Below are 13,151 nucleotides of genomic sequence, written 5' to 3'. Positions count from 1 at the left end.
AAGCAGATGAAGCACGCGCACAGATACTCTGCCAGCTGATGAGCCAGGAATGCTGGCATTTGCTTGGAAAAGAAAAGCTTTTAGCCTATTTCTCTTGGTCTCCCGTGGCCACTAGTTGGAACCGTGGCTGCGTGTCCTTTCACAATGTAATGTGGACTGAATGTAGATACTTCATTACTGTGTTCTGAATATAGTGCCACGCACAAGTCGCGGGCCACCCTTCATTGATTTCACTTCCAGTCAAAAAAGCCATTAAGAACAAGTTATTCATTTCCAGCATCAGAAAAAAGCACATTAATATATGTATCTATTGTTATGTTTTGTAATATATGATTAGTTATTTAAAACAGAATTACAAAGAAGCCTCAACAACTAAAAATGATCATATTTTTGGCTTTCATTCTTTTCAGGAGACTCTCTTTCAGTTTCTCAGAAAAATCTGCAACCACACTATATTTTTCTACACCTTCAGTGTAATGTTATTGAAGTTTGTACTGACAGAACTGATTGATTATCCTCTCAACATATAACTTACATATACATCTTTATAGTTTTGAATATTTCAAACACATTTTTTTCATCTCCTCATCTTCACCATAACATCATTCAGTCTGTAACAGTGCACATCTTAGAACTCTTTAGGTGAGTAGTGTAACCATGGAACTGGGTGTGACATAACAGTGAAAAAGGGTGTAGCATAGTAATGGAAGTACATGTAGTGTAAGCATAGAAATAAGCTCAGCCAAACAGTAGAAATCGGTGTAGCATAACAAGGGAAATGTGTGTAGTGTAACCATGGAGATTGGTGATACACAACAATGGGAATTGGTCTAGCACACCTATGGACATGGGGTGTAGTTTTACAATGGAACTAGGTGTAGCGTAACCATCTAAAAGGCTGCAGTGTAATCATGGAAATAAGTGTAGTGCAACTATTGAACTATTGGCATGGGTGTAGTGTTACAGTGTTACTAGGTGTAATGTAACTAGGGCCGGGCAGTGTTTTATATATATATATATATATATATATATATATATATATATATATATATATATCGCTGCTGTCAGATGAAAACCTCATATGTCCAAAATGGTAACTTTACAGGAGACGGAAAAAACCTACATCAAAAATGGAGATATAAGGTTTTCATCCGATAGTATATATTGTTATTGTAATAAATTTCATCACGATACAATACAATATGCTTTTCTGAATATATAGTGTATATTGTCTATTGTCAGTACTTGTAGAACACTGACTGAATTAAATAGAGAACAAAATTAGTCCCATTTAACTTGATTTAGTGTCAAATATTGAAGAAAAATCTGTGTTTTCAAAGTTTTTATAGATTTTTTTACTGCTGGTTCTTTTCTCTCTGTTCCACCTGATCAGTTGCCTGAAAAACTAAATACTGTGACATATCGGATATCATGAAAATTTCTTGGAATATCACAATATTCTATTTAGAACATATCGTTCAGCTCTGAATTTAACTTTAAAAGTATACATACATCAAAAGCTATTAATGTTGGTTGAACTCAGATCTAAATTTACAGTGTTAAAAAAATGAACATGACATAATATGATTTACACAGTCATGTAGACTGTTTCTTTTCTTCATTTTAATCTAATAATATACATAAATAAAGCTGGGATCACACCCTGAAGAGTGTACTCATTCCACACACCTGGTGTCAGTGAAAAATAAATAAATATGGAGTGATACATTCATGGAAGAGATGTCATATGTGTTGAAAAGCGCACGTGAGTGATAAGTTAAAATGCCATCTTAATTACTGGTGAAGTAAAGTGTTATTCAGCTCCAGCTGTGAGATTCTGTTTTTCCTAATGCCGCTTCACCTTCTGAGGGAAATGTGGGAGCATTCACAATGTAGTTTCTGCTGAACTGTGAGTGAAGTACATCACAGAACGAACATGTACAAAAAATGCTTTTACTATGTAAAAAATAAAAGCTTTCAGAAGTCACCTGCACGTGGGATTGGGTTCAAAACTCTTGCTAAAGAGTTACCCACTCATCAAACCTTCACTCTTAAAACGCTAAAAAGAGCTCTTTACAGGGACAGAAGGTTCCCTAAGGTACCTTTCAATGGACAGTTCTTTAAAACACCTTGTAAAGAACCTTTTAAAGAATCTCTTCATTATGTTAAAGGTTAAATGATTCTAGCCATTCATGGACCTTTGTTTTTAAGACTGAGCGCTAAAGTAAGCAGTAAGAATTCACAGTCTAGCATGTAACTAAGAGTGACAATAACACTTTACTTGAACCTGCTGTGTCATGGCAGATGTCAGATTACATCAGGTATAAATAACAATGTCTTGTTTCAATTGCTATTAATTTGTCATGACTGATGTCATGATGTTAGGACAATTCTGGGGGATGCTGTGGCCTCCTCAGCACCCCTACATCCCACATGCATGGATGTTAGCTTCCATTACTTGTTAGCTACATCAGCTTTGTAGCTCCAGTGTAAAAGTAAAGAAGCAAACTTGGCTGCTTGGCCACATTTGGGGCAAGGTGGGTGGAAACTGTGTGAATTTGTATTTGACTGTGTAACTGTGTTCCTGCACTGAGGAGGTTAAAGTTACTGTAGCACATAAGAAACCTAAACGTGCACCGCCAGATCAGCAGCCTTCACTATTCTGAGACCCTCAGAGCGCTGAATAGTTTTGTGCGATCTGCTGCGGAAGGTGACAGGAGTGTCTGCTAACTCTGAGCTCCATTGGCTTCACAGCTGCTGGTTCTTTTTAGAAGTCGGATTTTGAAAAGGTGCGATAAAATGAACATGTAGCTCATGGTTTGTCACGAGCTCAAAGGTTTTCACATTTATTTTTCAGAAAATGTAAATTCATCACAAAAAAAGTAATATCGTGGTAAGTGGAAGGATCTTGTATAGATTATATATGTAACATTTTTATAAATATATTTCTGGGCATTTTTACATATATACCTCATATTGTCCAGGACTTTTTTCCTTCTTTCAAACATTGTTTGTTGAAACACCTTATAATAACAAGCCATAATAGAAACCTGATTCTTAGCTAATAGTTTGTTTATGACAAATAATAATCATACAAAAGCTAGAAATACAAGAAGAATGTGACCATTAGATTAATACAGTTACATATTAATATGAATAAGCATTTTTATTCAGTATTTTGAATCAGAGGAATCTAATCACTCATTGATGCTTGTTATTAAAGGTTTATCTTCACAATTCATAAATCATTACTTGAAATATTAAGCCATAACTTATGAAATATTAAGCATTAACTTGAAAATGAAAATGTGCCAATTGTCTACATCCTTGTTTAAATGATATTCATTATTTTGCTATTGTTATACATTGTTTGATCATTGGCACTTAATGATGTTGAACTTTTCTCCATTTAGTCATTATTAAGTGTTTTTTTTAAACATAAATAATCATTTATTGGACCATCAGTGATACTTTATATTACTTATTGAGTCCAATAAATTTAAAACATTTACGCAAAATTAAGAATTAATTAATTCATTCATAATCAGCACTTTAATTGTTGATATATAACAATGTGATTGGCTAATAATTCAAATGGTAGCATCTATTAATGCATAACTAACAATTATATGATAATCAATATCATTATAAAACTATTAGATTAGGTTGTTGTTTATAATGGCCTGTTATTAAAAATGTTACAGATAAAATTTGAAATTTGACTTAAAGTGCAGAATTTTATAATAATGCTACAACTACAGAACTATATTCTAATAAGGAATTATTATTGTGATAACAGTAATAATAACAGAGCTATTTACAATACATATATATCATTTTTTTATCAGTTCCTTTCTCAATTTCTATTGGGATCAGTCTTTGGCTCTGCAGTGTTTCTAATGTAATAATATTTCTCTACATCTGCTTTTATTTGCTTTTCTTTTTTTCACTCATTTCTTTTTTCCTGCACACAGTTTCTGCCTCTCTGGTTGCAAACATATATTTCGAGCCTTTTGTGCTGGACGCTGTGAGCTGTAGTTGTGAATATTTATGTGATGAATGCTTATTTGCTCTGTTGGATCATAACTATTCAGAAGGCTCAGATTTCATGGTGATTACAGTCATTGTGTCTGAGCCCAAAAGAGTCACAGCATTAAAAATCAGCACATTCAAGCAATATCTTACATGTTATTTTATAGTGACCACAACTATCCATTGCTACAATCCTTTACGGTAAAGCTGCATAATATTAGTTAAGCATTTCTAATAACTGTGTAGTTACAAATTAACAACACATTAGCAACAACATTGTAACTACTGGTGATGTGTTTACTGTTACAGATGGACTACAGTAGCACAGCTTATATTAATACACATGCAAGAACATCAGTTTTCACTCAAATAATTACACAAGTGCATCTTAATCATTGTAACAGCATATTTTCTCTTATGTAATTACACATGTATAACAGGATGAATTACTGTTTTTCCAATAAGACTTTTCTGATTGTAACTGGTGTGTAAATACCCAAAACAATAGTAATAAGAGTACTTACTCTGCACCTGCACAGGGAATGCCAACTTTCCTATCGTTTATCTAGCTGTAGTAGTGCACTTGTGTTTGATATGGTAACGTTGGCTTTAAACCATTCTGTAATGTGATGGAAATTATAGCAAAAACAGATGTCTTTATCTTTATGTAGGCACTGTGAAGTTGTAGATCATGGCTAAGTTTGATATTTGATCACATTACCATGTTAAAATATGTTGTATAATTACAAAAATGATGTAATTACCCTCAACCTATTACACATGTGTAATTACATAAGAGAACATATGCTGTTATAACTTTTTCAACATATGTATATTTATAGCTGCACTACTGAAATTCACCTGTCACAGGAAATACATCACCAGTAGTTACATTGTTGTTGCATTCATTGTTAATGTGTAACTACATTGTTATTAAAAAGCACAAGTAATAATGTGCAGCCCTACCAATGGACAATTGTGGTCACTGTAATACACAATGAGCCTTGAGCAAACATTGTGTGGCAAATCACAATTCCAGATGAGTTTCGGTAGGGATTTTAATTAAAATCAAGGTATTCAAATGTATACAAATTGAATTTGAACCAAGTAAAGTCAAAGAATGACTTTTCACCAAAGCTCTCTGCAATCAGCATTCTAGACAGAGAACAATGCCTACAGCCACAATTAGCATTGACTTCTTTAACTTCTACTCTTCTTAATTGCAAACAAAGAAACGTTATGGACAGGGTGACACATTACACACATTACCCGCCACACCTGCCATCAGCTAATCCTGCACGCAAGGTAGAACACGCCTTCTCGGTTCACAGATTAAAACCGCTCTGCCAGTCAGATGCCCAGTCACGATTTTTATCCTTTAATGCACTGCAGATGCTCGGAAACAAAGCCAGCAATGCGGGCTGCTTTTAGTCTCCAGCTTTTCCTCTACACTGCTTTTTTATCCCATTAACTTAAGGGCTTGTTTTGAAGTTGCAACTTGCCAAGTGTAGCGATATGCTTCACAAAAGATAGGCACCAGCTTTTGTTCAATAGGGGGACAATAGAGGTCTGTAATGTGGATTGGAAAGCATGGACGCTGTCCAGAGGTAGGTAAAGTGTCCCAACTCCAAACTAAAGTAAATGTATTATTGCTGCAGTGAAGTAGTGACTTTTCTCTCTTTTCCATTTGCATGTAGGAGGGATCAAACGACACTAAGTGAAAAAAAACAGGAGTTTCCAAAGCTGCCCAACATGATTAAAAGCTCCAGAGAATATGGGACTCCTAACAACCACCTGACACACCTGGTAGACCACAAAAAGTGTCACCATAGGATAAACAGCACTTACAGCTTTTGTCTTTGGGAATGTGTTTGGGACTACTTGTATTGTAAGAAGCAGAAAGAGTAACCAACTTCAAAGACTGAACTTTAATATCCCCGTAGATTTTGCAAGAATCTGAAAGTGACTCTCCTGAAAAGAATAGAAGCTGAAACTCTGGGAAAAGAAAAACTTGTTCTTAAAAACTGGAGTCCAAAAATCATCAAAAGCTACAGAGAAAATTTGCCCCCTAACAACCACCTGGAAGACCTGACAGACGCCAAAACTGTCCCTGTTAGACAAACAGCACTTACAGCTTTTGTCTTCGATAGAAAGAATATTAAGCTCCACTCTTGCTTCAGATTCCAAGAGGATATCAAACAAAGAAGCTGCTGGTGTTCTCAGAACAACTGAGTGACCACCCCAGAGGTCAGAGCTCAGCTTCGTTGAATGTGTTTGGGATTACTTGTATTGTGAGAAGCAGAAAGTGTAACCAACTTCTAAGACTAAACTTTTGAAAAATGTAAAAAATATCCCTGCAGATTTCTTCAAGAATCTGAAAGTGAGTCTCCTGAAAAGAATGGAAGCCAAAACTCTGAGAAATGGAGATCTTACAAACCGGAGTCCAAAAAATGATTAACAACCTCCTAACAACCACCTGCAACGCCTGGTAGACCACCAAAAGTGTCCCCATCGGATAAACAGCACTTAAAGCTTTTGTCTTAGAGAGAAAGAAAATCAAGCTCCACTCTTACTTCAGATTTCAAGAGGAAATCAAAGAAGCTGCTGGTGCTCTCAGAACACCTGACTGACCACCACAGAGGTCTGAGGTCAGCACTATTTCATGTGATCGGGACTACTTGTATTGTGAGAAGCAGTGCAACCAACTTCTACGACTGAACTTTGGAGTGGTGGAAAAAATATTCCTGCAGATGTCTTCAAGAATCTGAAAGCGAGTCTCCTGAAAAGAATGGAGGCTGAAAGAAATTAAATAATAACTTGTACTTAATGGACTTGAAATCAAATAAAAGAGTGGATTTTTTGCACAGCACTGTACAAATCATGGGTCAGGATCCTAGAAGCGGGTTGAGTTGCCTCTTTCATGGGGGAAAAAAATCTGACAAACTGGCAAACCCTAGCCTATATGAGAGAATACAGACTAGCGGACGTGCTAATCCACCAACAATAATGCTTCATTAGGAGTGTTTCATTACAAGAGCGTTTCATTAAAGCTAATGGCCAACATCTAATAATCAATGCACATAATACGCCTTTGAGTATTCACACTCTAAGCTATTTTTACAGTGCAAATCTGCCTTTGATTTCAGCTTAGTCAGGCCACTCCTCAATCCGGTTCCTCGCGCTCAGTTCTTGAGCTGCTTTCCAATAAATGCTGATCACCATATTTCTTGCTGTACAAAACAGCCACGTGTGCAGAAAAACTAGAATTTGTTCAGGAAAGCACTGAAACTGAGGGAACCTGAGATAGAATCACATCCACTTTTGTGCTGGGAAGCCACAACAGCAATATATTGTCCGGGACTTGCAGCGGCGCCACTTATTATTTTGTAGAAAGGATGTACAAAGGAGGTGTAAAAGGAGTGAGAGGCTGATAAGAGTGGAAGCAGTGCTCTTTCTTAAATGAGGAGGAAAAATAAGGTCCTAACACTGTGGAGCTCGCTGCAGTTCTTTACGCTGATAAACGACTCGGAGTTGAGGCTGCTGGAAGCTTTTTTGGTGCCCAGCTTTTACACTGTAAAATATATAAAAAGCGTAAATAACCTGTTTGCCTTCCAATTTTTTTTATATTATCAAACTTAACATAAACACGGATTACTGTTAGCTTCATATCTTGGAAACATGAACAAAATGTACTAGTCTATACTGTCCATTTACGGAAGCTAAGTGTCAAAAACAGATTGTTTTTATGATGTCACATAACAAATACATATATCTGTGAATTTAGCCAATCCAATGGCATCCTAAGGGGTTGCTAAGGTGTTGCTAGGTTGTTTTCATGCTATCCCAGGTGGTTTATAATTTGTTGCTAGGGCATCGCTGTGCTGTTCCAGATGGTTGCTAAGGTGTTGCCATGCTGTTGCTATTCTATCCCAGGTGGTTTCTTAGGTGTTGTTAGGCACATGCTGTGTTATTCCTGTTGGTTAATAAGCTGTTGGTGGGTGTTGCTTTGCTATCCGAAGTGGTTGCTTTGGTGTTACTAGGCTGTGGATTTTGTATTCCAGGTGGTTGCTAAGGTGGCACTAAGCTGTGGATATACTATTGCAGGTGGTTGCTTTGGTGTTACTAGGCTGTGGATTTAGTATTCCAGGTGGTTGCTAAGGTGGCACTTAGCTGTAGATATGCTATTCCAGGTGGTTGCTTTGGTGCTACTAGGCTGTGGATTTAGTATTCCAGTGGTTGCTAAGGTGCACTAAGCTGTGGATATACTATTCTAGCTGGTTGCTTAGGTGTTACTAGGCTGTGGATGTAGTATCCCAGGTGGTTGCTAAGGTATTACTAAGCTGTGGATATAGTACTCCAGGTGATTGCTTAGGTGTTACTAGGCTGTGGATATAGTATTCCAGATGGTTGCTAAAATGTTACTAAGCTGTGAATGTAGTATTCCAGGTGGTTGCTGAGGTATTACTAAGCTTTGGATATAATATTCCAGGTGAATGCTTAGGTGTTACTAGGCTGTGGATATAGTATTCCTGGTGGTTGCTAAGGTGTTACTAAGCTGTGAATATAGTATTCCTGGTGGTTGCTAAGGTATTACTAAGCCATAGATAAGGTATTTCTGGTGGTTATTAAGGTGTTGCTATGGGGTTGCTGTGGTATCCCAGGTAGTTGCTAAGGCATTGGTAGACCACCACTATGGTATCCTTGGTGGTTGCTAAACTGTTGCTAGACAGTTCTATCCCAGTTGGTTGCAAGGTCATTGCTATGTCACCCCAGTCAGTTTTGCTAAGTTGTTGCTACATTATTGCTGTGCTATTCCAAGTGGCTCCTAAGTGTTGTTATGGTATCAATAGCAGTTGTTAATGTGTGTCTATATGTGTGCTAATAAGTAAGTGAATTTGTATCTAATATGCATGTGGGATAGTATAAGATCATTTGAGATGAAAACCATATGTTCAATTGGTTAAAAAATGTATTTGGGTGTTGGCTCTACAATCCTGCAAAGTTCAGTGGTTCTATCTTTAGCTTTAGGAGAAGTAGCATTGCAATTTTTTTGAATGTAGAATAATTATGAGAAGAAAATGAAGGATTATATTGGCTTTAGCCAATCTAGTTTATTATGTAATGTAAATAGTAATGTTTTTCATGGTAGTATTGAGAATTAAAGAGTATTAAAAAAAACCTAAGATATGGGCTCTTCAGTGTTTCATGTTCACTGAAAATGTGAAGGCAGGCAAGTTATTTACTTTTATTAAAACAACATATCGCCGCTGTTTGAAGAAAACCTTGTGTCTCGTTTTTTGTCGTTTTTTCAGTTTTTCACATAATTTTAAACTGCCTGTTGGCCTTTACACTGTGTGTAAATTCCATAAAGAATGGACCAAAATGACTTGGAAACAGGTCTGGTTCCATTGACTTACATTAAAAGTAAAGCAGGTTTTTCCTTTTCCTATTAAATTATCATTTTGGAGGTTTTCTTCGACAGCAGCGATATTATTTTTACAGTGTATGAACATTTCTCAACTTCAGATTCATAGGAAACCCTGATAGGCGAAGGTAGGAGAAGGTAGAAAAAGAGGGGACAGAAAACGATCAGGATCCTCTCACTACTACAAACAGCACCTTTAAAAATGCCAAAGCCGCACTCACCTATAAATTTTATATCGGGTCGTAAATCCTTGGCGGAATCTTTCCACGAAGGAGAGGTAGCCCTTCGAGTGGTGGAAAGGGCCGCGGTCGGAGATGAGCCAATCAAACTGCTTGGTGACATGCTGCTCGTTGGCCGAGGGGTCTTGGCGGGAAGACTGAACTGTTATATGGTCCCATATAAACAGGAAGCAAGTGACCTCAATGACCCTCCAGTTCATGCTTTTCCTTCAGCCGCTCTCTGTTCATTCTCGCTCCATTCTATGGAGACCTGGAGGAAAGAGAGAGAGAGAGAACGAGAAAGAGAGGGAAGGGGAAACAGAGAGAGGAATATTAGTCGAGCCAAAAGGCAATAAAATGTTAGAAGTCAAAGTTATTGTCGGCGAAAACAAAAGCATGGTGTATTTTTAGATTCAAGAGCCTGTAAGGCAGGAAATTTACATTTCCTCACTTTTTGGATAGAAAAGTGTGACGTAGTACGTAAAAAGTTTCAAAACATACCATCATACAGTCCATACATGGAGAGTAAGTAGCCTGTTTTGAGATCATTGTTTTTGTCACAAAAACCAAAGCATTTACAGTTGCATACAAAATTTTTGGGGCCCATGGTCCAACTGAAAATAAGTGAAAACATCCTCTACACAGAGCAAAGTGTGAACTTTAATGCACTATTACTGTTTGTATGCTGAATTTAACATATTGGAAAATAAAACAAAACATAAAGAGAGGCCTGTGCAAAAGTTTAAGCACATTTTTTAAATTTTATATTAGATATTTTATTTAAAATATAAGGATTCTCCATATTTTAACTTAAAAAAAACAAAAAAAAACAATTTGACTAGGGGTGCTAAAACTTTTGCACTCGACTGTACCTTTTTCCATCTATTCAGTCTATAGTCTACAGCAGTTTAGCTGTAGGTCATAAAAATGTATTACAACTGTTTTTATGACATAAAACTTTGCAAATATCATGAACATCATACATGTCAATAATATATGTAATGAATGTAAAAGTATTTCATGATGTAACTTTGTCATCAATCAAGCAATGTTAGAACAATATTTGAATAATAGTAGAACAATAATAACAACTTGCAATGATTAAATCTTTATAACAACACAATGGAGGTCCCGTTTATTCTATGGACATAATCTAATGAGGCCATATGGTCAAAAAGGCTTTTTTACATATATTACAGGTTGTTACTTCTCTCTTTCTGCCCTTTCACAAATTAAGCACCAAAAGAGAGCATAATGAAACAAATACAGCCACTATGACGTGCTCTGGGTTGCAGGCTGTTGCCCGGCTCAGCTCGCAGCGCTCCATACTAACAAGGCCCGCTGCCCTTTTCACAGACGAGAACGGATTACAAGGGGGGATGTGCGGCCTTCACTTTATTCAGACTAATTGGTGGCATGATAAGTTCAGACAAGGTTAAGAGGCTGCTTTATGACATGTTGTGACATGGAGTTTGTGGAGGAGTTCGGGGAGCCGTCTCCTGGAACCTAATTAACACAGAGCGTGTATCGGCACATGAATTTATCGCATTAGATTCACTTGCGCAATTAGCCGCTGTGCGTGGATACCACATATGAATTGAGATGTGCAATAATAAATGCAGGCCTATGCAGCAGAAGGCTTGGATAAAGCTTCTGGAACAGTAGAAGGAGCAGACATTCAAACATCTCTGTGATCCCTGTGGTTTTAGATGATTTAGAGCAGCTACAGATTCTGTTTGAGTATTCCTTAGTATTGTAGAGTCGAGGGCTAGGAAAGCTGTACTTCCACTTACTGGCCACTTTATTAGAAACACCCACCTTGTAATTCCACTGACTGGCCACTTTATTAGAAACACCCACCTTGTACTTCCACTCACTGGCCACTTTACTAGAAACACCGGCCTTGTACTTCCACTTACTGGCCACTTTATTAGAAACACCCACCTTGTACTTCCACTCACTGGCCACTTTATTAGAAACACCCACCTTGTACTTCCACTCACTGGCCACTTTACTAGAAACACCGGCCTTGTACTTCCACTTACTGGCCACTTTATTAGAAACACCCACCTTGTACTTCCACTTACTGGCCACTTTATTAGAAACACCCACCTTGCACTTCCACTCACTGGTCATTTTATCGGAAACACCCACCTTGTACTTCCACTTACTGGCCACTTTATTAGAAACACCACCTTGCCCCACTTTTTCGAACACCTTGTACTTCCACTCACTGGCCACTTTATTAGAAACACCCACCTTGTACTTCCACTCACTGGCCACTTTACTAGAAACACCGGCCTTGTACTTCCACTTACTGGCCACTTTATTAGAAACACCCACCTTGTACTTCCACTCACTGGCCACTTTACTAGAAACACCAGCCTTGTACTTCCACTCACTGGCCACTTTATTAGAAACACCCACCTTGTACTTCCACTTACTGACCACTTTATTAGAAACACCTACCTTGTGCTTCCCCTTACTGACCACTTTATTAGAAAGGACTATTTGCAATTTCATTCACTGGCCACTTTATTAGAAACAGCTACCTTGTACTATACTTACTGGCCACTTTATTAGAAACACCTACGTTGTTCTTCCACTTACTGGCCATTTTATTAGAAACACCTACCCTGTACTTTCACTGGCCATTTTAGAAGCTCCAACTATCTTACTGCTCTACTATTTCAGTGTACAATCACAGACTGTAGCCAATGTGTTGCTGCACAGTTTGTCAGTCCTCCTCTACCTCATTCATCATCGGTCTGACCACAGGGCTGCTGTTGTCCATTTGGGTTGTGGTCCGTTCTGAACACAGCAGTGACTCTGACATGACAGTGCTAGATAGAGAGTAGACATGCAAGGCCAGACGTGATCTCATAGCGAGAACTTCTGAGGACAATGAATGTAGGTTGGAACGTAGATTTTTTAGGGTGGGAACAAACTCAGTTCTAAACCAACAGTTCTAAACATCTAATGAAGGCAGACCTCAAAAACTGGCATGTGGATGTTTTTTTTTGAGTGTGAAGAATCTGTAAGCTGATATCATTTTGTTAGCTTGCTTCTGCTTTCCACTGACCTCTGGACATTAAAAGAATATTGGCAAGAGGAATTTGGGGGTGGGTTTTTTAAGGGGGTCTACCCTCGCAATCTAGCACTAAAAATAACAAGTAGCCCGCAGATGTGTATTCTTGTTATAAGATCAAATTTGGCCTTGCAAGACTAGGTTGAGGTGGTCCATCACCTAAAAATATCCAGCCAAGAGCGCCTCTGTGTTCAGACACTGGCCACTGATGAAGGGCAAGAGGTTATAGAATACAAACTCTGCAGTATAGCATGGCATGGTTAGCTTTCCGGACCCAGAACTAGCCATACCCTGTGTCCACTTCCAATCCCACCACTGAAAAAGTAAGTGGGGTTGTCTGGAGGTTGGATGGTGGTCATATAGATTTTCATGCATCACTAATGCTGAT

General features: G+C 37.8%; 1 protein-coding gene across 1 annotated transcript in view; it reads right to left on the bottom strand.

Moving 5' to 3' along the window:
- Positions 1 to 9,896, bottom strand: part of brinp1 (bone morphogenetic protein/retinoic acid inducible neural-specific 1) — a 155,684-nt gene extending 145,788 nt beyond the window's left edge. The window contains exon 1 of the mRNA XM_036580661.1: positions 9,679 to 9,896. Coding sequence (XP_036436554.1) covers positions 9,679 to 9,896 — 218 coding nt within the window. The remainder of the gene's footprint in view (positions 1 to 9,678) is intronic.
- Between the last annotated feature and the right edge of the window lie 3,255 nt (positions 9,897 to 13,151).

This window comes from Colossoma macropomum, unplaced genomic scaffold, assembly GCF_904425465.1.
Source record: "Colossoma macropomum unplaced genomic scaffold, Colossoma_macropomum, whole genome shotgun sequence".
Classification (NCBI taxonomy): Eukaryota; Metazoa; Chordata; class Actinopteri; order Characiformes; family Serrasalmidae; genus Colossoma; species Colossoma macropomum.
Note: the sequence above shows the minus strand (reverse complement) of the source record. Positions and strands in the feature narration are given on the sequence as shown.